The 25,712-nt window shown below is 38.7% G+C and overlaps 1 protein-coding gene across 2 annotated transcripts in view; it reads left to right on the forward strand.

The window, feature by feature from the left end:
• The window catches only part of BCAR3 (BCAR3 adaptor protein, NSP family member), a 165,860-nt gene that overhangs the window by 105,160 nt on the left and 34,988 nt on the right, over nucleotides 1-25,712 (forward strand). For both annotated transcript variants that reach the window (XM_051993319.1, XM_051993320.1), the window contains one exon: nucleotides 22,159-22,290. In XM_051993319.1, the coding sequence (XP_051849279.1) occupies nucleotides 22,159-22,290 (132 nt within the window). The remainder of the gene's footprint in view (nucleotides 1-22,158; nucleotides 22,291-25,712) is intronic.

Consider the following 25,712-nt stretch of genomic DNA (forward strand, 5'->3'; position numbering starts at 1 on the left):
GCTTAAATGGATCTCTTCAGTACAATATTATATTTCCGCCATTTACAAAGAACAGTAACATGAGTAGGAAGAAAGGGGTAATCTAGAATTGGATGAAGCAAGAGTTGATCAGTGGCAGGGCAAGGGATTAGAAAGTAGAGGATGTTGAATTGGGTTCACCAAGAATAGGAATTAATAAGAGAGATGAGAGTAGCCAGAACACCACTGAGGGATGAAGGCACTGAAGGTCATGGTGAGGACTAAGTAGATTTGGGAAGTTTAAAATAAAGGGAGAGGTGTTCCAGGAAATGGGTGAAGGTGAAGGAAATTTAGAGTCCACAAACATGGAAATGGAATACTTAAAGATGATGGTAAGATCAAAGATATGGCATCCCTATGTGTAGCTGAGGTGGAGTGGGAAAATGGATTATAGGAAGTTGAGTAGTTTGAAGAACTAGGAAATTAATGCACAGAACATTAAAATTGGAAGAATTCCATATAATTTCCATGTAATTTAGAATCTCTCCTCTGTATTGTGGTATGTTATCTTTGTGTTTATACCCGAGGCATATATTATTTTCTATGCATATATTTTCCTTTTTTTCACAAAAGCCTTTTATTTTTCCAAATATATGCAAAGATAGTTTTCAACATTCAACTTTGCAAAACCTTGTGTCCCATATTTTTCTTCTTCCTCTTTTCCCCGTCCCCTAGACAGCAAGCAATAGAGATTAAACATGTTATGCATGTTTTCCAACTAGATCATTCCTAACAAAGATCATAAAAAATCAAGATGGTAATATTGAATAAGAGTCAGGATCCAAAAGAAATCCTACAGATTTAACCACTAAGTGGTACTTCTAGTCACTATCCTCATCCTTTTCTACATGAAGGCTCAGAAATTTGGAGGTAAAAGGTGATACTATTCCACCTGGTACATCCATCCTGCTATATGGAAAATGCTGAGAAAGTGATATTTATCATTCTCAGAGACTGAACAGTCTTCTATTTTTTAACTCTTCCTCTCTGGAGCAATATTGACTTAATGGCTAGGGGATGGGAATTATTGTAGAATTATCCAACCAAAACCAACTGTTGAGCCAATCTCCATCCCTCAACCCTACCTTCTTCCTGAATTTGACTATCTTTCGTGGACTTTAGCATAGGATAGGTGACTTTCCATTGTGAAGGATACACTAACCAAGCATGTTTGAATATTATGTATAATACTTTACTTGGCATAGAATCCATAAAAGCAATAAAACAACAACACATAATAGCATTAAAGTAATGCATAATAAAATATTTTCCACTCTGCTGTAGCCTTCCTCAGACTCCAGAAGTCCCCAGACATTAATACATAAACTACTTTGAACCCAGGAATTCTAGGAAATGCATAATTTAATTCACTTAGGGATGGCTCTTCCTTCTTCAGGTGGACACTATAACATAGTTGGAATCTGATGCTTACCTTGGGTATTCATCAGGGATAGTCATTAGGTCATCAGAAGCAGTTCTGCATCCTTAGAAGAATGGGGCCCAGGCTCTAGATCCAAAACCTTTGAAGGCCCATGATTTTCCATTTGGGGTTCTAGCACTAGCAGGGACTTTAAATCAATTCTTAGCATGGAGGAGATTGAGTGGTCTCCTATCAAGAACATGACCCTCTGGCCCCTCTTCCCTAAAACTCTGTTTTGGGGGCCACATTTTAGGACCGACATAGATAAAGTAGAGAGCCAGTAGCAAGGAGAGTGGAGATAGGCCGTGTGAGCCTCTGATGAAAGAACTGAAGATGTTTTATTTGCAGAAGACAAAACTTAAGAGTGCCCATCATAGCAGATCTCCTCTCTTGAAGTAGCCTTTCAAGTGCTTGAAAAGCAATTAGATTTCCTCTGCTTAGCCTCAGGGGGCAGAACTAGCAGCAGGTGGATAGATACAATATAATGGCAGATTTAGGCTTGTTAGGGGAAAAATTTTCATTGACAGCCAGAAGCTGTCCAAAACTACCAGCATGAGCTTCTTTGAGGTCTTGAAGGCAGTGGCTGAGTGGCCATTTTATCAAGAGTGATTTAAGATACATTAAGAGTGATTTAGGCCCTTTCAGCTGTTCATGTCTTTTAACTACTTACTAGGACTTATGAGAGCCTACTATGTGCCTAGGTAACCTAGTCAGATTTGTCCTAGAGCAATTTTGCCAACTAACTAGATGGCTGTGACTTTAGTGGTTACAAAGTGCTTAAGAATTGTGTGTTTAAATTGCACCCAAAAGTGTTAAGCCATCCTTTCCATTCTCCAAACTTGTAGTGTCCAACTCTTTGGTCTCAGGACCCCTTTACAGTCTTAAAAGTTATTGAGGATCTTAAAGAGCTTAAACATGGGTCATAGTTAGCAATATTTACCATATTAGGAATTTTTTAACTTTTAAAATTCAAGTTTATTTTATTTTTAGTTCTGAATTCTCTCCTTCCTTCCCCTCCCACATTCATATTCCTATTATGTTATTTTGAGATTAAAGAACACTGATCTATGGTGGCTAGTCCTCTGAGAAAGGAAGTTGGTGAGCAAGTTAGTCAATAAACATTTATTAAGTGCCTTTTATATATCAGGCACTGTACTAAGTACTCGGGATACAAAGAAAGGCAAAAGGCAGTCCCTGATCTCAAAGAGGTGATAATCTGATGGGGGAGACAACAGGCAAGCAGCTATTTACAACCATGCTACAAGATAAGTTAGAAATAATCAATGGAAAAATATTCAATATATCTACTGCATCATTTAGTTACCCCAATGGACTGATCATAAGTCTACTGTCAGACAATCGGCATAGATAAATTTGAGGAGCTCAAAGGCCAGAAGGTAAGAAAGATGGCCTTCAAACCCAGAGAGACTAGGTATGAGGTACATGGAAGGCTTGTGATCAGCTGTAGGGCAGGGGAGTACTTGCACTGGTATCTCAAATCTTTGGAAGCTTTGGTATAAAAAACAAAAAAACAACTAGGGGTAAGCTGGAAACGGAGTGCCTCAGGAGGGTGATTGAGAGTCTTTTAGCTTTGCCTACTGCACTTGAAAGTCATTTGAATCGGATCTAGAGGAAAGAGACTTACCAAGAGTTTCAGGAGGGCAAGATATTAGCTGTCCAGTGGGAAAATCTTATAGGCTTACAGCTTACTTCTTAACTGGGAAAGATGAGATCAGGTCAGTGTCTGCTTAGAGATACCCTTGTGAAAATGATACTTTGTCAAGAGAAGAGTCAGTGGCTGTACAACAGACCTTTCTGGGCCAAGAAGAGTGGCCGGAGGAGATCATATGGGATAAATGAAGAGCTTAGACAGATTTCCTGACTTATGGCTGACCTTTATGGGGAAAAAATAAAAGCCGTTTATTTGCTTTGGAGTATGCTGCATTCCGATAAATCTGATGTTATCCAGGGTTAAATTCTGAATCCCCTGCCCTTTTTTTTTTTTTTTTTTCAGGAGAAACTCAAAATTATTCTGTTTGTTCTCAAACTGCGGCTTTGAAGAGAAGTCTTTTTCATTCCCTTGCTAGCCAGTTCAGCTTGCTGAGTGTGCATCGAAGGCACCAGCTCCATCATCCAGAATGATGGGAATGTGTGGAAAGATTCAGAGCTCAGAGAATAATTGGGGATAAAAGACTACATGAGTTTAACATCAAAGAGACTGACTCCAGAGCCAAGGGTACAGATCAGAATTATTCTAATGTAATTAGTTTGGCACATAGCTAAGAGAACAGGCTTCACTGTAAGACTCCAATCTGCACAAATTAAAATTAAATTAGTCTTTTTCATTTGCACACATAGGGCAAGTAGAATTTTAATGAAACTTCTCTGAGTCTTGATAAGCAAGGAATTCCACAGATATCCTCTTCAAATTTACTATTCATAGTTTCTGAGCCTCTTTTGATAAGGTTGCAGGAGTGAGAATAAATTAAGTAAAAAAGTCTCTTGGATTTCAGTTCTCTGGGGCTTCAGTGGTATTTTCCAATCTTCAGTACCGTCTAATAGCTTCTATATCATCATTTGTCTAGGATGAAGGAAATAGCAATTGGAAAATGAAGCTTCTTAATTTAACAGCAAGTTGCAAATTTGTTTTTTAATGACACTGGAATAGAAATTCTAGGATAAAATGAACTAAATGATTCAGATCTGATCGCAAAATAGCTCTGACATTTGTCTTCAAAGGGTCGTTGAGAAATTAATCTTTCTTAGATTTGGGCAAGAGAAAATTATAGGTCATCGAGGTGCTTAAAAGAGAATGCTAAGAACATTAGCACATTAAAATTCCGAGAGAGCTGTCCCACTATAGCTCTTTGCTAAGAAGAAAGGATGGAAAAAAGAATGGACTGGGAATCAGAAGACTAGGGGTCTGATCCTGGCCTCAGCTTCTTCCCCTATAAAATCAGTCTGTTGGATTAGAAGAGGGGCATTGTGGGGTAAGGATGGAGAGAGGTGATCTTAGTCAGGAATAAGTTCCAACTCTGCTGCATGTTGGCTGAACAATCTGGGTTAGTCAGTTAACTTCCGTGTGTTCCGAAGACCTTCTGACACTAAAGTCACAGAGAAGGTGTCATCCTATACTGGTTTGTTATTCTTCCAGTCTTTGGGCTTTTATGTAAGGGGTCCTGTCATGTACCGCTGGAGGGAAGTTTGGTCTGGGCTGGTCCCATTGTTTCTTCCTTGGGATATCGAGTGTTGTGTTATTCTAGGACCTTAGGATGAAGACCTGAAAGCTTCCCATGTTCACAGATGATCTGCTCCAACATAAAATCCAATCATTATCCTGCTGCTCTGGGCTTTGCAGTTTCTGATGTGTGTTTGGGTCTCAGCCACATACTTGCAAGCACGCGCCATTTTGAGTTTCAGAAGACTGCTGCTAGACTTGGCAGCTATTAGCCATCTGGAAAGTTCTGCCTAGTGAGGGATAGAACTATAGATTTTTCTTTGATCTAGGATTCTTGCCATGATTATTCCTCAGTAAGCTCCAGACTAGGCTGAAAGGTAGAAATCAGACCCTTTCTCCTCACTTCTCCCCTCTCCCCCCACTCCATTCCTGAAGTCAAAATCATACAGTTTCTCTTACTTTTAAAATTATTTCTAGGGTTCACATCTCTTTAGTATTTCCTGGATTTGTGATCTGGAATTAGGTAGTAAACTACAGAGCTATCAATTGCCACCTGTTCCTAAATCCTACACATTTAGGACCCCTCTCCTGGCTCTGGTACCTCTTTTTGCCCTGGAGCATAACTACTTCCTTTACTGGCTCCAAATGATATGTTCCTGGTCAGAACCCAATCCTTCTCCCCCTCCTTCTCCAATCGTGTCCATAGACCTCTCTCTCTTCTGTCTGTGTTGACCTATCTGGAAAAAAAAAAAGATCTTGAACAGGATTCAGTCTGTGCTTTCTAGATCTGTTTGGAGGATTGGGAGTGGTGGGAGAGTAGAGCTCAATGTTCTTTTAGCTACTCTACCAACTTATTGCCTCTGCCTTTCCATCCTGCATTAGCAGAGGGAACTTCTCACCAGCCGCTCTCTTAACTTTTTAAAAAGTCCCTTTAATCTCTACAATTCTTTGAAGTCTATATTGATTTTTTTACTTAGTGAGAAAATATATCTTACTGATAAGTCGTCTTTTCTGATTCATTATGTCTCACTTTCCTGGTTGATGAACAAATTAGAACTCTGCTAAGTTCTTGTCTACAAAAAGTTAAGTGAAAAATATACATCTCCTGTCTAGGTTCCTTTGCACCCCCTATGTCTGCTTCTTGGAGCTTTTCTCTATTTTCATAGCACATTTTCCTATCCTGGAGATAATCCTTGCTATTAGTATCTTCTTCTTGGAATTACTTTGGATGTACTTATTTATGTATTCATTGTATCCCAGTAAATATGGTAAGCTTCTTAAAGGCAAGGTCTGATATATTTTTGTCTCTGAACCTAGCATAGAGCTTGGCAATGTATGTCAAATTGAATTGTTCTTTTCATCTAGCGTGTCACCCTACTCTTTGTATTTTCTTCTTGTTGTTTTAGCATATGATGGTTATAGAAAGTTACCTGTTACTATGTTTTTTTGATCTTCTTTAGAATATAAACTATGAAAGTTTTGTCTTCCATATAGGGGCATAGTAATAAGTATTGAAAAAATTCTCAATACTTACAAAATTGAAAGACTGGCAAGCTAATCTTTATAATATATATAAGGATAGGGACTGTTCCATGTTAGTCCTTGTTCTTTCAGCACTTAACATAGTCTTTGGCATCTTGGTACCCAATAAATGCTTATTGATTGATTGGTGTCATCCCAGTGAATATTTAATTTATTTTATTTTTAAGTGATCAAATTGAGCCATTTTAAGTGCCTAACATGTGGTGGGTTTCCTGGATGCTGAGAATACAGCACCAAGATATAATCCATAGGGTTATATTTTGCTGTGGAGATGGTATACAAATTAGCGAATAAAGTTATTATTTCTAAAGTTTTAATTGCATTCAATAACTATTTATTAAGAATGTGATACAAGGAGAAGGAATTTTGGGTATGGAGTCAGAGAACCTGGATTCAAATTCTTGTTTTGATATTTAGTACTTTTGTGATGATGAGTAAATTTACTAACCTCTCTGGGCCTTAGTTTCTTATCCCTAAAATGGGGATATGGAACTAAATGGCTTCTAAGATAACTTATACTCTGATTCTCTACTACTTCCTAGACATTCTTTAAGTAAAATAAAAATAGATCAGTTGCCTTCCTGGAGCAGTTGTTTACTGGAGAGAGGGCATATTAATAGACCACACATACATTTAAGTATAGAAATTAATCAGGAGAGTTCTCAGATCAATAGAGAAAAAGAGAGGGGTAGGAAAAAGAGGGAGGGAGGACAGAAAGACTGAATACCTAACATATAGTCAGTACTTAGTAAATGCTTTTGATTGATTTCACTTCCATTTTTTTGCCTCTATTTTTTTTGTTAAATTCCCCTGTTCGCATACTGACATGATATTATTGGTAGAGTTGCAAGTTAATCTAACCTATTTTAGAAAACAATGTGAAAATTGTGCCAAAAAAATTCACTCATCAATTCTTACCCTTTGCCCAATGATTCTACCACTGGGAATACATCCCTGACGGGTTATTGACTATTAATTCATTGAAAAAGTATTAAAAATATAAATATTCTTTATATGCAAAAATGTTTACAGCCAGGGAGTATAGTAACAAACAACTGGAATTAAAGTGAGTGTTCCTTGATTGAGAAAGCACATTTCTATTGAAATGGGAAATGTAGAGATAAGAAAAATCTTTTTTGAACTGATACAGAGTAAAGTAAACAGAAACAGAACTAAAAATGAAAGCAGCATTAAAATACAACTAAATTTATATTAATTTCAGTAAACAATCTTGGAGTTGGAAAACAGATGGTGAAAGTTTTCTCCAGATAGAGCACTGTGGAGATTAATGGGGAAAGACTTTTTTGGGGGCGGTCAGTTTTATTATAATGGGAAGGTGCAAGAGTTTAATAAGGGCAGAGCAGCATAACCAGATATGACCGCTGTAAAAAAGTCAGCAATTAAATGTTTTTTATCCATGTATTTATATTTAAGTTCACAGCATCATTAATGAGGTGAATAGATTTAGTTTTATTGTGTTTCTCAGCAAAACTAGAGTTTTATTTGTGATGGTAGGGAGAACCTCACCTTAGTTGTGCTCCTTTTATGGGTGCCCCAATCATAGGAAGCATTTCATTTGGGGCTACCTTGTAACAGTTCCTGTATTTTCCTTGTTCCAAATGATTGTCTGGAGTGAAGCCCTATGGTTCCATTAAAGAGGTATACATCCCCTTCTCTAAAATGAAATCCTGCTCATATTGCGAAATTGAACAAGTCAAACAATACTTTTATTTGCAATCGTGATTTCTGACTTTTTGTCTTGTTGAGACTTCCTTAAAGAATTTCTTGACTTTGGCCCTTCATTGATTACTTTATTAAGGTAATGAGTCATTTTTATGCAGAACTGTTTTGTTGGAGAGCCAAATTCTATTTTGTATGGTTTGTATGGTCTGATTATTTAAACTTGGGCAACTTGTTCCAGGTGCTGGCTTTGATAAACTTATCAGCCTTAAATAACTTGAGTTCATTTTTTCTTCCTCCCTTATGAGCAAACATGTAAGAGCATGATGTCCACACATTCAATCTCACTAAGCCAAATGGACAGGTGAAATCTAAAGCAGGTATCCTGCCTTCCCGCAGGAGTGATGTCAGGGAAGGGGAAGTAAATAGATTCATGAGTAACCAATGATACCTCTCTCTCGCTTCATTCTCTCTCTTTTCAGTCTCATTCCTCCCCACTGCCATATGCCTAATATCCAGCTCCAGTGGTTCCTTTTTTAATTAAAGGAAATTAGGAGTCAGTTCTGGAAGTACAATTCATCCAGGCAGTTCAGGGCTGGATTTCACCATAGTTCCCTTCATTTCTTACACCTCCAGTTTGAATGTGTACTGATGTGAGCCCTGGACCAATCCCACTCTCCTACAGATCTCTGTAAACATGCTCTCTCCCCACATTTCACCACAATCACAATACAGGGAGAAGAGGATCTGGGTCCAGCACCACAGATTTCATAGCTGGGACTTCTCTCATCAGTACATCACTAACTTCCTCCCTCCTGACATCCCCTAAGGAAAGGCAGGTCACTTGCTTTAGATTTCACCTATGTGACTAGCCACTTGTACCTCGGGATTTATCTCACATGCTCAGGTTCATTCATAATAACATAATAGACATTATGGTCTATACAGGAGATCTCACAAGTCTTGGGACATTTTTAAACTTTAATAGCTTAATTGGCTTAAAGCTTAAAACTGCACTAAGACTTGTGGGATTCCCTATACACATTATCTCATTTAAGCTTCACAAGAGGAATGCATTGACTTTGGAGTCAAAGAGTCTGTGAATACCTGATTTCAAATCCAATCTCTTTAGAATATTTTCTGTTTGACTTGGACAAGTAACTCAATCTCCCTGGTCCTCAGTTTCCTCATCTGTAAAATAAGAGCTGTGTAGCTTGGAGTCTTACCAACTTTTAAAAAATTCATTATCTACTTCAGCATAAGTGGTTTCTTCTGGAATCTTATGTAATTTATTTTATGTCTTTAAAACATTTCTTCTGAGAAGAAATAGATAGTCTTCCCTAGACCACCAAAGGGGTCCCCACCACAAAAATGGTTAAGAAGCCTTGGTCTAGAGTAGTCTCTTCCAGTTTTAGATTGCTGACTCTACCTATAACACTCTCCTAAATTGGGGTAAGAGTGCCTCTTTACTTGGGTTCCTTCTCCCTCCCTTACTCTTTGAAGTAGGGACATTAACAAATACATTTGACTGTTAGGGATATGTGTAATAGGTAATAAGTAAGCATGGCCCCAGGCAAAATCCTAGTTCTAGGACACAAATCATCCTTAGCTCATACTGAGTATGCTAGGAGTGTGTATCTAATTAAAAGTGGTTTTCGCTATTTAAATATGTGGATTCAAGATAACACCATGTGTTGAAACAGGAGATACTAAGAAATAAAAGCTTCCAATTATATACATAAGGATGGCAGGGCTGCTTCTGGGAATTCTGAATCAGAGGAACCAAAGTGACCTCTTCATGACTCCAGACAAAATGTTCCTAGTTCTAGGCAAGGAGATAAGCTGCCTGATGGCCTGGAAAGAACATGGGATTTTGGACCAGGAAGGCCTGGGCTCTGCCTGTTTAATAATAATAGCCTTAGCATCCTTGTTCCTTCTAGTTTATTGAGGGCTTGAGGACTCTGGTGAGGGATTGCTCTTGGGAACTTCATCAAGAAGCTTTAGTTGCCCAAGACTTATGATTTCTCCTCTGGTCCTAGTTTCTCATTCTGGCTACCAGGATAATTAAAGAGATCCTAGTGACTATCTTAGGATGGGAAATTTTGAATTGTCTTTCTTTTCACAGTTCACTCTTAGTCATTCTAGAGTTCCATTGAATCCCTTTTATCCGCCATGACATTGAGTATGTGAGTGATTTAGGGGAAATAACTTAAATTTGGGGCTTCAATTTCTTCATTGTGTTAGTCAGAAGAAGGGAAGCCTCTCTCCACTTCAACTTTTTATTGTTGAGTCTGCTAAGATCTTAAGGGCCAAGATTCCTGGAATCTTTAGGCTTACAAACATAAAACAAACAAAATAAATAATGAATTTTGCTAGACAGACTTACTAGGCATTAATAGTCCCTATTAGGATTTGGAACTTAAGAGTACAGGAGAAATTATGAAATTGATAACAATAATACAAATCTAATATAAATTGAGCTTTCAAGTACATGAACTATAAGGGGAACTATTAACTTTACTAACTCAGTAGTGAACATATAATTCTACCAAAAATAACTTCCTCATAATGAAAATACAATCTTTTTGAAAAGATTAGAAAAAAATATTTTTAGTTCTAAATTTTCTCCCTCTTTCCACTCCTTTTGTTACCCATTGAGAATATGATTTGAAAATAGAACCTTAACAATAATCCTAAAGGTGTATATCTATTAATATATACATACATTTTTTTTCTATACATTCATATACATATACTTTTTCCTGGAAAGAGGACAGCCCTGAATTGCCTCTTGCACCCAGCTGGGTGTCCTAAAGCTCTGGTTCTGCATTTCTTCTCCCTTTCATTGACAAACTCCTTTAAAAAAAAAAAAAAGTCTATACTCATTGTCTACTATACTTCATCACCTTCCATTCACATTTTAACTTCTTGTAATCTAGCTTCTAGCCCCATCACTCAATTAAAATCGCTCGCTTCCAATGATTTTTTAATAGCCAAATCCCCCAGCTTTTTCTCATTGCTCATTCTTCTTGATTAGCCTGTAGTTTTTGACATTGTTGACACCCTTCCTTGGGTTTTCTTAAGATTATTTTCTCTTAAATCCATTCCTCTTACTTGGAGGCTGACTGTTTTTTCCCAATTTTATTTGTTGGATCACTAACCATGCTCCACTGCTTTTTCATAGACACATCCCAGCCTGTGTCTTAAAAGACCTAAGATACTTCTCTAAGAATTGCCATCTGATAGAAATTGCATGGGTGAAAATAGTTAGACTTATATGGTCAGAATGCTACAATACCCACCCATCATTGATACCAGGTTCTGTGGCAAACTCTATGAGGATTCTACCAAGGAAGGAAAGAATAGAAAAGAGGGAGGAATTGTGATTTTGCCCTTTGATCACATGTCTTCTCTATGCTTATATTTCAGCACTTCTGTCATATTCTAGGTTTGGGTTCACTCTCTCCTGGGCAATTTGTGTGGGTCACTGCTCTCCTAGCTTTGGGGGAAATGTTTTGTACCGTCCGTTCTTAAATACCATATCAGTAAATATTTTTAAGCTAATTAAATCTGGCCAGCTAATTTATAATGGGAAACAGACCAGTGGGGGCTTATAAACAACAGGATTAGAAATCCAAGCCCTTAGGCTTACCTTTAAAGCACTGTGGTGAGAAATAGACAGCAACAGGGGTGTTGTAGCATCCTTGCTGTGTGTAAATCTAACTATTTGCACCCATGCAATTTCTCCAGACTGCAATTCTTATAAGATTGCTTCTGGGTCATCTCCATCTCATAGTTACTGCTCAATCACCTTCCAGTTCCTCTGGCTACCGTACTGGTAGTTCCAATGGACTTTGCCACCATGTCTGGTCATTGGTGGCTCCTCTGTTGGGAATTCAGGATATTCTAAACTCACGTTGTTGTCTTGTTTGGGATGGGGAGGAGTTAAAGGGGAAAAAATGAGAGAAACTCTCCAATGATTTCATACCTAGCTAGGGAAGTGTCCCCAGATGAGGTACCATACTAGAGAACTACCTTTTCATTCTAGGGATCCATCTGGGGACTGTTTTCTGTACCGGCAGGAGTTTCTTTCACACAGCTAACAATTCATTTACCAATTGGGACTAGCAAAGGCTATGGAGTAGAAAATCTTTCAGGTCACTAAATCTGGAGTCCTATTATCTTGTGAAATTAACTTCTTTCAGGACACCTTGCCTATGTAGCCTGGTCCACAATGTTGGATTTGTGGGGATTTTGTTTTTTGATTTGTCTGTATTATTCACTTAATACCTATCACAAGCAAACTTATATTGTTATTTATCATTTCATCTCTTATTTGCTGAGCTCAGACTGAATTACAAACTCCTTTAAGAAAGAGACATGTTTTACCTTTATTATGATTCCCTGCATCTAGCACTGAGTAATTCCCACTCTACTTCTAGTATTTCTTTTATCTAGGCCAGATCCCTGAATGCATTTTTATCATTTTTCCTTTTTTTTTTTTTTTTTTGGCTTCTGCAGCTCTTTTACTCTACAGCTCTGAGACTTTTCTTGCACATGGGAGGAAGAATAAAACAAATATATGTTATCATGCTGATGGCATCTTGCTTTAATCCTCTAGACTGTCTTTCATATGTAAATCATTTCAACCCTCCATTTGGGACATGGTTGGTTTCTGACAGATCAACTCACTGCCTCCACATTGCCTGTGTGCCCAGAAAGTCTAATCGTGGGGTTGATTTATTAACAGTAATCCCCTGTGACTTAAAAAAAAAAAATCCTGACTGCACTGCCTAATTTTAAATCCACACTTTAATTTCATTTCTATGCATGGCCTCTTTACAGATGAGATACTGGAGTTGATTTTTTTTTTTTGGCTGGAAATGGATTTTCTCTCTCTCTTCGAGCTGTTGAAATGTCAGCATTTACTCTGTTCCCAGCACGTTGATTGCCTTGGCAGGGGAATTCACACTCCCTTGGCATTGTTCCACGTACCCCCACCCCACCCCAAATGTGCTTTCTAATAATCATCAGTATTTAGGCTGTTCAGGCTTTGTCAAGACTAAGCTCGCTGTATTTCAAGATGCAAAACTGACTTTAAGGGTTTTTTGGAAGATGGAGTAAGATGAGACCAACCCTAACTCATAGAAGGAATAGATCTCATGGGGATAGATGAGAAAATAATGGAAGTCATAGTGTAATCCCCTCATTTATGGATGAATGAGTGAAAAAGCCCTTATTAAGTGCTTATGGTGTGATTAAACGCTTCAAGACGTGCTGGGACTACAAAGTGAGACGGTCTCTGCCCTCAAGGAGATCATCTTCTAGTTAGGGGGAGAGCTGAATGAGGTGGAGGGAAAGATGGTGGTGGGTTGGAGGGTCCAGGGGGGATTAGGATGCATTGGCAGTTTGGATGGTAGGGTTGATGGAGGACATGATGACAGTGTAGATCTTGGAAAGGCCTTTAGGGTACATGATGAAGAATGGCCGAATGCCATTTTACTTGAATTATAGTTGGTGATATCTGGCTTTTCCAAGTCATGTGAGAAGCCATCTTGTACCTCTTTTCCCACATGATGGGGGTACAGGGTTGAAGGAAAGTAGAATGACTGAGAAGAAGCCATTCGGGGCTTTTTCCATCCGGTCACCATGTTAGTTTTGGGTCACTGGGGAGGAAGGGTCAGGGAGAAGGGAAACTCAGAGTAAAAGTGGTTTAACTAAGTTTACACAGACAGTATGTGTCAGAGGTAGGATTTGAACTCAAGCGCCTTTTCAGGTTGATGTGGTGTTTTCGGTGATGGATGTTGAGAATGCCCTAATGCCAGAGGTTATATTGCAATAGGGGAAGACCTAATAGCACATCTGATGGCCAAGGAATCTTATTAGAGGAGCTGATTCTTCTTGTCAATCATTTTCAAACTGTTCAACACCCAAGCTTGGGCTGAATGCTCAGTATAATCAGTCTTCTAGGGCCTGAAGAGCTCTCATAGCTAAAGACTGATCTGACATAATCCATTCCTTTTAACACTCCATTCTCATCTCTGACATTTTGTTCCTTCAGTTTACTGAGGGCCTAAGAATTCTGGGGAGGGAGTCCTCTTGGGTCTTCATAAAGAAGTTAACCAAGAATGTTTCAGCAGCAGCGAGACCTTACTCAGACTGTGACACTCTTTCCTCTGGGATTAGTCTCTCATTCTGCTAAATGTACAGTAGAAATGGCTCCCCAACCTCCATCCTCTCACCCTCAAATCCTAGTAAAAATCTTAGCGTGGAAAACTTTAAATCGTGTTTCCTTTCCCTTTCCAGTTGAATCCAATTTAATGGCCATTCTTTTTCCCTTCCTGAGCTAATCCTGGTTTGTGAGAATGAGGTCTGTTCTAGATTAGCTCTTAAACACTTCAACATTTCAAGGATCTATAATTTTTCCCAGAGTGGGCCTCTTGCCATCAATGCAAATTAGCACTCCTTTCTGAACCTTGGAAGAATTGCTATCGTTAAAAAAGTTCACCACAAATCCTTGATGGTAAAAGATCTGTCTGAATTTCTTCAGACTTAATTAGTCCTGTCTTCCAGATAACAGATCTACGATCACTCTGTTTGCCTCAGTTTCTCATCTATAAAAATAAGCTGAAGAAGGAAATGGCAAACTACTACAGTAGTTTTGCCAAGAAAGCCCCAAATGGAGTCATGAAGAAGCAGACACAAACAACTCAACAACAACATTTTATAAACATTTTATTTCTTTAGTAAAACAAGCATTTATTTTCTCTCCTCTTTTTTCAATGGAAAAACAAAAAAATAACAAAATTCTATGTAACCCGTGCAAAATTAAGCAAAACAAATTCTGACATTGGTCAATACAAAAAATTTCATTCTGTATCATGAGTCCATCAGCTCTCAGTCAGGAGGCAGGTAGCATGCTTTATCATTTGTCCCCTGGAATCATGGCTAGTCACTACATAGATTGATTAAGTCTTTCACAGCTGTCTGTCTACAAAATATAAATTATTCTCCTGGTTCTGCTCACTTCACTCTTCATCAGTTCAGATAGATCTTCCCCAGGTTACTCTGAAACTGTCCCCTTCATGATTTCTTCCAGCACAATGAATGATATTCCATGACATTCATAAGCTATAACTTATTTAGTTGTTCCCCAGTTGATGAACACTCCTGTAGTTTCTAGTTTTTTGCTACCACAAAAAGTTATTTTTCTTCGCATGGCTCCTTTTCCTCTTTCTTTGATCCTTCTGATCCTATGGTGTGGTAGGTCTCCTTGCCCTGTTCCCATTCCCATCCTGGTTGCTGTTATTAAAAGTAATGATGATAGAAAAGAAGTGAGTAGATTTACATCAAAAAACATTCATAAAGAAAAAACGAATGAAGAAAATAAAGAGCTCTGCATTTAGTAGTTATGGAGAAATCCAGAAGGGAGTTATTCCCATGTTTAACCTTTTTGTCTAGGTGATTCTGGAAGGGAAAGGGAGGCAGGTGACCTTGCTCAATTCTACTCAAATCCAACTCACTTGCATGTCATTGTATCACCCCCGATGTCATGGTCCTCTTCCAGAACAAAGAACAAACAACAACTACCTTTTTGTCACCAGTTTCTAATTTCAGCTTTTGCCCCCCCCCCATATATATATATATATATATATATATATATATATATATATATATTTTTTTTTTTTCTTGGCAAAAGTTGATCTCTTCTGATTTGTTGAGATATATTAATTTGTAGCAAATGTCTCATAGTGGCTAGGAATAAGAGTCAGGGAGATCTGGGGCAAATTCCAAGCCAGACATTTATCAACTGTGAATTTGAGTAACTCATTTACCTTCACTCTGCTTTAATTTTCTTATTTGTCAAATGATGGGAGATTGGTCTCAGTGGCTTCTAAAGTCTCCTTCTAAGTTTATGGCTCCATCTTTGATTGCCCCAACCAGTGATGTATAAAATAGGCTTAAATAGTCCTACTAAGTATTGGGGCCAGTCAGTTAATTTAATGGCTCCCACTATTTGATATTAAGTAGTATTAAAGATCCTCACACGGAGATTGTCTCTGTTATTCCTATTGTTAAAAAAAAAATTATGAGGATCTTAGGACCATTGACCAAGATGAAAGAACTAGTAAATAGCAGAGCCGGGATTTAAACTTGGGTCCAGTGGTTTCAAGTTTAGCACGCAATTTTGTGACCTTTCCATGGCAGATCAATAGAGTGTAAGCTCCTTGAGATCAGGAACAGTCTTGCCTCTTTCTGTATCCCCTGAAGGTTACCACAGTGCCTGCTATATAGTAGGTACTTAATAAATGCTAATGGACTGACAGTGCCTTCTGATTTCTAGCTTAGGGGAGGATATTTAATCTAGATAATGGATACTAGTACCTTCCCATCGATTATCTCCTTTTATCTTGACTGTATCTTATTGGAAAATAGTTGTTTACATATTGCTTTCCCCTTTAGACTCAGCTCATGAGGACAAGGCCTATTTTTGCCATTCATTTTATCTCCTGCATTTAGTCTAGTTTTTGTTAAATAGGTTTTTTTTTTTTTTTTTTAGTTGTGTACAACTCTTTGTGACTCATTCAGGATTTTCTTGGCAAAGAAAAGTGATCTGCCATTTCCTTCTCTTGCTAATTTTACAAATGGAGAAACTGAGGCAAACAGTGACTTACCTAGGGTCACGTAGATATTTGAGGCTGGATTTGAGCTTTGACAGATGAGACTTCCTGACTCAAAGCCCTCCTTTCTGGCCCAGAGAAGGTGCTTAAGAAGTGCTTGTTGACTTGATTTGTTCACATCTCTTTCAGATCTTTCATTGATATCTTTCACACAATTCTCCTGGAGTAAAATGTATTAGATCTGAAGCCATGGCCCAAGCATCCTTAGTTTACAACAAAACAAAACAACAAGAACAACAGCAGAACTGTAGCTCACTTCCTCCGGAGGGAGATGTGCAGAACAGCTGCTGTGTGTTGGTGGTAAAGCTCAGGGAGAGGGGAAGTTTGTAGGCTGGGAGGCAATTCCTGTGCTAGGGTAAGATCCACCCTATTCAAAGTTTTATATTCCATCTTCCTCTCTCAGGCAGGGAAAATTCTGAGTTTGAAAAAATAAAGCAGCGTAATACGAAAGAGTAAAGGATATTAGCAGCTCAGTGACCCTGGGCAAATGACTTAATTTCTCAATGCTCTAGAAAATTCTTAAGTTGCAGAAAAAGAGCTGGCTCTGCATTGGGGTAGGGGAAGTATTCTCTCTGGGAGTTCTCTGTTATTGAAATCCCATTTACAGTGCGGAGCCAGCCTAGTTGCTGTGAGAAGTTTGTCTTGGGACCATTTCTAACTGCTCAGCACAGGGCCACCTAGTTAAGTACTTAATAAACTGAAAAAGGTGAGAATGAGATTATAATAATCAAGTTGTTATAATAATAAATAATAAAATTAACAACAACAAAAGAGGCAGAAGAGAGCTGACCTCCTCTCTCCTCCCTATCCTGCCCTCCTCAAGAGAAGCTCCCCCCGTTAGGCTAATTTTTGGTGGAGGTAAAGCAGTTCATTTTCATTTCAACAGCTCTGTATTCAGTTCTTATGATGAGCAAGGAAGGCCCTGACCTTATGAGGAGTATGGGGCAGGGTATCAGCAAGACCCGCCAGTCCTGCCAGCAGTAGGCACAGGGATAGAGGACTAGTGCTGGAGTCAGGAAAACTCCGCTTCTTGAGGTCACATCTGACCTTGTTTAACAAACTCCGTTTCCTCATCTGTGAAATGAGCTGAAGAAGGGAACAGCACATCACCCCAGTGTCCGAGTGGAGCACAAATGGGGTCAAACATATCAGGAATGTCTGGCCTGCCCAGTTTGGGTTTGGGTTTTTTTTCCTTTAAGAAAATAGTACATACAACTCCCAGCTATCTCCAGATCTATCTGAGCTAGCCACTTGGCTCCGGAGAAAAGAATCAAAATGGGCAAAAGTGGCCATGAGAGCAGTTACGGTAACATAATAATAATTTATATTATAATATATTATATTTATATCCTTATTTCTGGGGCGTTCTGCAGACAGTGGCTTGCTTCTGTTTGGAAATTCGGAGCTATCGGAGGAGGAAATCTAAGTCAAGGAGCTGTTCTACTGATCTCAAAGGTCCCTTCTGGTCCTAAATCTATGTTTCTATGACCCAAAGAAAATCTCAAATGGCATCCTCATCACCATCACCATCATTAATGTTTATACAGCATTTACTAAGCACTTTATAAACATTGTCTCATTGGATCCTCACACCCTTAGGAGGTAGGTGCTGTTGTTATCCCCATGTTACAGGGAAACTGAGGCAAACAGACGTGACTTACCTAAGATCACCCTGATAGCCAGTGTCTGAGGCCAGATTTGAGTCTGGTTATTAGATATGAAATATATACAAAGTAATTTCAGAGTAGCAGGGAGAATTCTTAACTTAGATCTTTGTCACTCCAAGCCCAGCTCTTAGATGCTGCTCCTTTTGTATCCCCAGTGCCTAATATGTAGCCAACAATAAGCGTTTGGTTCCTGGATTAATAGACTAGGACCAAATTGGTCCTTACCATCCAATTCAGGTTTAAGTAGGATTTCAGTTTCTCTCCCCAAGTACAGCTGCAGTTGCCTTTCAAACCTTGTGTAAATTCTACCCCATGAATCTGCCTTTGGTATTAAAAGCAGGGCACTAGGGCATGGGACACCTACTGTTTCCTGTTCTTTTTGCTTTTCCGTCAAGTTCTCCATTTATAAAAATTGCTTTTCTCGGTTCCACTGTTGTCAGCTACAAATCTGTGAGATCTGAGGAAATAAAGCAGAAATGAGGGGCGGGGGAAGGGAGACTCCCTACAGATGTGGAGACTGATAGCTATACTTCCAAACCCATCTTGACATCCATCTCAACTTTTTAAAATTGTAAAATCCCCCAGACTCAAAGTAGAACGCTGCCACTGATTTTCCATTTTCTTAATTGCTTTTTAATCAATAAGCATTTATTAAGCACCTGTTTTGGGTCCCACACTATACTAAGTACTGGAAATACAAAAAACAGCCCAAACTAACAGAGACCCAGTCCCTGTTCTGCAGCCATTCCTGGGCCCAATCCCAGTACTGATTGTTGACCTAGTCTATTTCTGACAGGTAAGCTAATTCTTCAGGCAGCCTAGTGGTCCCTGGCTGCAGGGGGCTCATAGTATTAATGCTAGACTTAACACTAACACCTAATTAGCTTTCCTCCTAATACAGCTCCAAATTACTGAACATAAGCAAGCCACTGGCCTCAGGGTGCCCCAGTAACAAGGACTACATGGCAATTTTTGCCCATTTTAATGCTTTCCTCTGGAGCCAAGCAGCCAGCTCAGATAGATCTACTGATAGCTGGGAGTTATATGTACTATTTTCCTAAAGGAAAAAAAAAAAAAAAACCAACAACTGAGAAGCAGTTACCTTCCTGTTACCAATAGGAGCACAAAAGAACACACCATTACCAAGATTTCAGACTTATCAGGGAAGCAGACAAAACAGTATCTTCCACGGCAGCTGCTGTGAAAACATATCATATCATCCTTGTCTGAGAAAACCCTGAAAGTCAGAAATCTTACTACTTGTTCCTAATCTGACAGGAACAGTCGGTAATAACCTTGATTCATTTGGTAGGTTGACATTGATTAAGGGTGTATACAAGTGGGTAAATTTTGCCGAAGCTCTCCCATAAAATGCTAAAATTTTTACTGTGAGGAGGCACAAATAGAGCAGGTTGTCAGGAGGAAATTACCTCTTCAAAAAAAGAGGAAGAAAATACCAAGAATAGCAATATGTAAGAAAATCATGGTAAGTCTTTATTGAATGAACCACTAAGGGCTGGAATTTTACATGTAGAATGATTCAATTCAGTTCAACAAATGCTAGTTTAGGTCTTTTTTTGGGCAGGGAACTCCATTAGGGGAAACAGCCTCTCCCTTCGAGGAGCTTATGGTCTACAGGAAGACAAAAGATTCAACTACATTTAATGCTGTTAGAAGGAGAAAATGCTAACAACTAGGGATACACTGGGAACGGTTTTGAGAAGAGAGGGAGGAGAATCTTTGAGCTGTGCCTTGAAGGAAAAAAAAATACACACATACACACACATAGATATGTAAATATATAGATAGATGGATTGATCCCCAGGACGCAGTGATGAGAAGGGAGAGAGTGCATTCTAGGCAGGCTTTGAATTTAAAAAAAAAAAAAAAAAAAGGAAGGGGTTTGAAAAGTATCCTGCTTTTGGAGGGAACCAGGAAATGATGGAGGATAATATTAAAATGCTTAGAAAGGTTGGATGGAGTCAGATTTGTGGGGGAGAGGGGGCTGAAATGCAAGTGGGGGATATTCTGGTTTGTGAGGGATATCATGTTGTGGAAAAGAACATTAAAACAAGATATGGCATCTCCTTCTGAGGTCTTTATTCAGAACTGTCTCGCTTTGGGGTTACCTTAAGACAGAAGGGTGAACTCATGAAGGAGAGATTTACATGAACTGATGCTAAGTGAGTAGAACCAAGAGAACATTGTACATAGCAACAACAAGATTATGTGATGATCAGTTCTGCTGGGCATGGCTCTTTTCAACAGTGAGGTAATTCAGGCCAGTTCGAATAGACTTGTGATGGAGAAAGCCATCTGCATCCAGAGAGTTGGGTCACAATATAGTTTTTTCACTTTTTTGTTGTTATTTGCTTGCATTTTGTTTTCTTTCTCATTTTTGTTTTCTTTTTGGTCTTATTTTTCTTGGGCAGATGATAAATGTGGAAATATGTATAGAAGAATTACACATGTTTAACATATATTGAATTACTTGCCATCTAGGAGAGGTAGGTGGGGGAAAAGGGAGGGAGAAAAAAATTTGGGAGTGAATGTTGAAAATTATCTATGCATATGTTTTGAAAATGAAAAGCTTTAAAATTAAAAAAAAAAGTTCTTGGACTTCTTCTCCCTTCTTTTTTTCCTTCTCCTCCTTCTTTTCTTCCAGAATAGCCAGCTTTCCAGAGCCTCTATGTTAAATTGAAACATATCCTGAGCAGCCAACATGTGACTTTTTCCTATCAATTTTTCCTTTAACTGAGATGCTTCCTCTTAAATTGGTTCAAGATGTAGACAACAAGTCTGCAAGGGCCAGGTGAAGGTTCCAGGTGTAAAGTTCTAGCATTTTCTTGAGTGATGAAGAACATGGGTGTTATTTTGCTGTTTCTATACATACAGATTAACAGCAAGAGACCAGATTTGGAGATTTCTGACTCAGGTGCTGAAGACATCTGTAACCATAGTCAAAGTGATTTCTCCTCACTGGATTTCATTTTCTTTCCTTGAAAAATGAGAGAATTGTACTTCAGGTCTGAGGTCCTTTTGACTTCTAGAGAGTATTATAACTTATTTCACTCATCTAGTGAGTTCTTTAAGGGGTTTATTTTTGTGAAGGGAATTGATGCTTAATTCGCCCACTGCTTGAGCAATTCTACTTGCCTTTCCAGCCTGGTAAATATTTGTTTTGGTAACATAATAGTTGTAATTTTGGTGAACCACTGGTGAGCTTCCTTCCTTTAGGTCTCGAAAATCTGTTGCACCACATATTTGGATATAAAATTCCAAATGACTGAGGATTCAATATTACGCCTGGAAACATTGTCCTCTCGCATTCAGAATATTTTGCCTGCGCTGTATGAAGCACAAAGTAGGAGTGGAGAGGGAGGATGTAGTGCTGAAATCTAGTCAGAGAAATGTGCCTCTCTCCATCCTTGAGAGGATTATTGATCAAGAGCTGGAAAGGATCTCATTTAGGCCCTCATTTTATAGATGGAGGTTAAGTGACTTGCGAAAGGATAGGATTTGAATCCATATATATTTTCACTAAGTATACTTTTGGGCCTCCGGTGTCATCATGGGGTAAAATGAGAAAACCAAAGAGGAGCCTGAACCTTAAGGGAACCTGACTTACAGGTCCCACCTGCAGCGGGCATCCTTTAAGTCTACCTGTGCTCCTCTTGCCAGGATCCGGGTGAAAGTAAGGGTAACTGCCCCCTCAGCTGGCTGATGAAAGCAAGGACCTTATCAGGACTTCCTGCCATGTTCCTCAGGCAGAAATGACACTTTTATGACATGTTAGCGGTTGGCAGAATGAAAGGTCATCTTGCACGGCAACTCTTATCTCGGTGCCTCGCTGAACTAGAGTTTTGGCAGGGGCTTGGCCATCAAAGCAGGTGGCCAGCTCTCGTGCACTCTGCCAGGTGGGATGAGTGGTCCAGGTGGCGGCAGAGTCACAGCTGATGCCTTTTATTGCAGTTCTCCAAGGAGAGACACATAATGGACAGGAGCCCTGAGAAGCTGCTGAAGAAGGAACTGGAGGAGGAGCTGCAGCTCAGCAGCGAGGATATACGCAGCCACGCCTGGTATCACGGGCGCATTCCGCGACAGGTATCTCTTGTCTCTGTCTCTTTCTGTGCTTCAGTTCAAATAGAGAAGGCAGACTTCCCCGGGCCAGTGGCCAGCTGAACTCCTTCAAGCCCCAGCATTCTGAGACCCCGAAGGAGCTCCTGTGATTGGAACAAAAGAGAGTCCAGCCGGGCAGTGTGCATCATGTGCAATGGACTGTTGACTCAACACACGCCCTTTTCTATAAAGGAACCATAGGGAAGTGGTGGGGCCAGAACTCCAAAGTCCATTTTGGTATTAGCTCATTCTGAGAGCTTAGTAAACAAAGCCTGATTGTGGTTAAAAACAGGAAGTCTTTTAATTTTCATTCATATGGATGCATGGATTTGTAAATGTACACATGCATAAATATGTGTTTATTATGTATGTATGTCCATGCATAAATGTATACATGTGTGTTATGTATATTCACATTATCTAAAGATATGTAGAGAGTGATATTTAAATAGATATTTATATTTATAAAGATAGATACAAATGTCTGTATATAAATATAAGTAGCTACCCAAAGATAGACATAGATATCTAGATAGCTGTCTCTATATAGAGAGATCTCTTTCCATATATATATAAGATAGATACAGATACCTCAATAGATATAGACAGCTGCATGAAGTTATAGATATTGTGTAAAGATATATCTGTATATAAGATATAGATGTCTCTATATATAGATAGATAAGTAGTGTATCAAGATATACCTGTTTATAAGATAGATACAAATAGATACACAAAGATAGATGGATAATCTAGACAAATAAATATACAGATATCCAAATCTCCATCTATCTCTACAGATAGGGATGGATAGAAAGAGAGAGATATATGAATATGTGTGTGTGTGTGTTTTCAACTCTGCATTTTAAAAAAATACATATGGTAGATAGACACTTTAGTATAAACAGAGATGCTACTTTAAAGTAGCCATTCTTGTGTTCTTCCCCAAACTAATAGCTATTCTCTTGAATCAATGGCTGGTCTCTAAAGACTCCTCTCCATTTTTGAGATTCTGTAACTTGTGATGTGACTTTTGTAACTTTTTATGCTGCAAACATCATCACAAAAAAGTGATTTAATTCTGCCATAAATTATATATTTAAGATCATAGATTCAAAGCTACAAGGGATCTTGGATGTTATTAAGTCATTTTACAGATAAAGAAACTGGGAGCAGTAAAGTGCATTTTAAGATCACTTGGCTAAGAAGTGTCTGAGACGAGATTTGAACTTTGGTCTTTCTCATTTCAAGTCCAATGTTCTTGGTACTGCCTAATTTCCTTATTGTACCATCTAAGCTAAATACCTTAAGAAGACAATTGATGTTCATTAATGGTGATCCCAAGGCATCATAACAATTGAAAATGCCTTTTGACTAATTCAAGGGCAGCTGAATAGCACAATGGTTAGGGCACTAGGTCTCAAGAAAACCTGAGTTTAAATCAGGTTTCACATGCTTTGTGATTCTGGGGAGATCACTTAGCTTCTGTTTGCCTCAGTTTTCCTCATTTGTAAAATAAGCAACAGGGGAAAAAATGGCAAACTACTCTGATATCTTTGCCAAGAACCAAATGACATCACTAAGAATTGGATAAGACTGAAACACTCAACCACAAAATTGACATATTCAGAATTAAAGCCATATTATTATACAAAATCTCAGAGCTTGGGAGGGATCTCAGTCAGTCAATAAGCATTTGTAAAGGACTTAGCATAGGCAAAGCACAGTGCTGAGCAATTTAACATTCTAATGGTGGATGGATGAGTGGGAAGGAACACTATACACATGCAAGATACTAGGAATTGGGGAGGACCTGGGAAAGCCTCCTGCAGTTAGTGGGCTTAGAGTTCAGTCTTGAAGGAAGCCCTGGAGTCCAGAAGATGGAGGTAAAGAGAAGATGTCTAAGAAAAATAAATATATTAAGAGCATTTCATATAAGAAGGGAGCTCAGCTCAGAACAGCTCCTCCTCACTTAATTTGTGACTTCTCTGACTTTTCCCCCCTTCCTATTGTCTAGTACCTTCCTAACATTCCCCTCATCCCCCCATTCCACCCCCTACCTTTTTTAGCTTACTTTTTTGCATTGTCTTTTGGAAGCTTGAAAGCAAATGTTTATTGATTGACTGACATGAAAGATAGCCAGTATCAAGACAAATAATTAGACCATGGGGTATCCTGCTAGAGGAAGAGCAAGGCAGTGTAGTTGGATTGTAGTTTGAATAAAGGAGTAAAGTGTAAAATAGGAAGGTAGAAAGAGGCCAGAGTATGAAGGGCTTTAAAAAAGCCAAAAAAAACCCATTTGTACTTGATTGTGGAAGTAATAGGGAACCATGAGTTTACTAGTGGTAGGGGGCCTAAGTCACAGGAGGCTCACTTTAGTAGCTGAGTAGAGGACAGCCATAAGTGGGAATAGAATCGAGGCGGGGAGACCACCCAGATAGATAAATGAAGCATTTGCTAAATGCTTTCTAGAAGAATTATTAAAGTTGTCCAAGTATAAGTTGATGAAGGCTTGCACCAGGTTGTTTAATGGAGAAAAAGGGATATAAACAAGTAATGTTAGGAATATAGAAATAAGACTTGGTAAAAGATTGCTTGTATATACTATGGTAGGGATGATCAATTGTGAAAGCTTGGCCGCTCTGATCAAGACAATGATCCAAGGCAATTCCAAAGGACTCATGATGAAAAATGCTAATCTCTTCCAGAAAGAGAGAATTGAACCCTGAGAACAGCCTGAAATATACTTACTTTCTTTACTTTTCGTGGGGGTTTTATTGTCTGTATTTTCTTTTGTAATATGGCTAATTTGAAAATATGTTTTGCATGACTTTAGATGTATATAAAATTGCTTACTTTCTCAAGGAAAAGGGAGGAATGAGAGAAGAGAGAGACTTTAGAACTCAAAAAATTTTTTAAATGAATATTAATTTTCTTTCCATGCAATTGGAAAATATTGAAGCATACAAATGGGGGGAGATTGGCTGTATAGGACCTCAGTGGTCTTATTTGATAGGGTTTTTTTTAGGGGGAGCTAAGGATAGCATATTATATATTCAAAATATCAGGGAACTATTGGTGGCTCTGGGCAGTCATTTAATTCCTTTGGTTCTTAATTTCCTTATGTGTAGTACAAGAAAATTCCATACTGGAATGCCATGGAAAGATCTGAAGTTCCAACACCGTGAACCTCAAAGATCTAGAAGGGCTTAACCCTGTGAAGTGGAAATCAGCATTGGTACTCAGGGCTTGACTAACCATCTTACTCAAAAGTTCAGCAGGATGAAGCTTTATCATAGCATAAAACCCCAATTCAGGAACTAAACCTAGAGATGAAAGTAAACCAAAGATAGACATTGACTGGTGTATAAACTTATTGTGGATCAGTTTAGTCTACTGTAGAAACA

Source organism: Antechinus flavipes, chromosome 4 (genome assembly GCF_016432865.1).
Source record: "Antechinus flavipes isolate AdamAnt ecotype Samford, QLD, Australia chromosome 4, AdamAnt_v2, whole genome shotgun sequence".
Taxonomy (NCBI): Eukaryota; Metazoa; Chordata; class Mammalia; order Dasyuromorphia; family Dasyuridae; genus Antechinus; species Antechinus flavipes.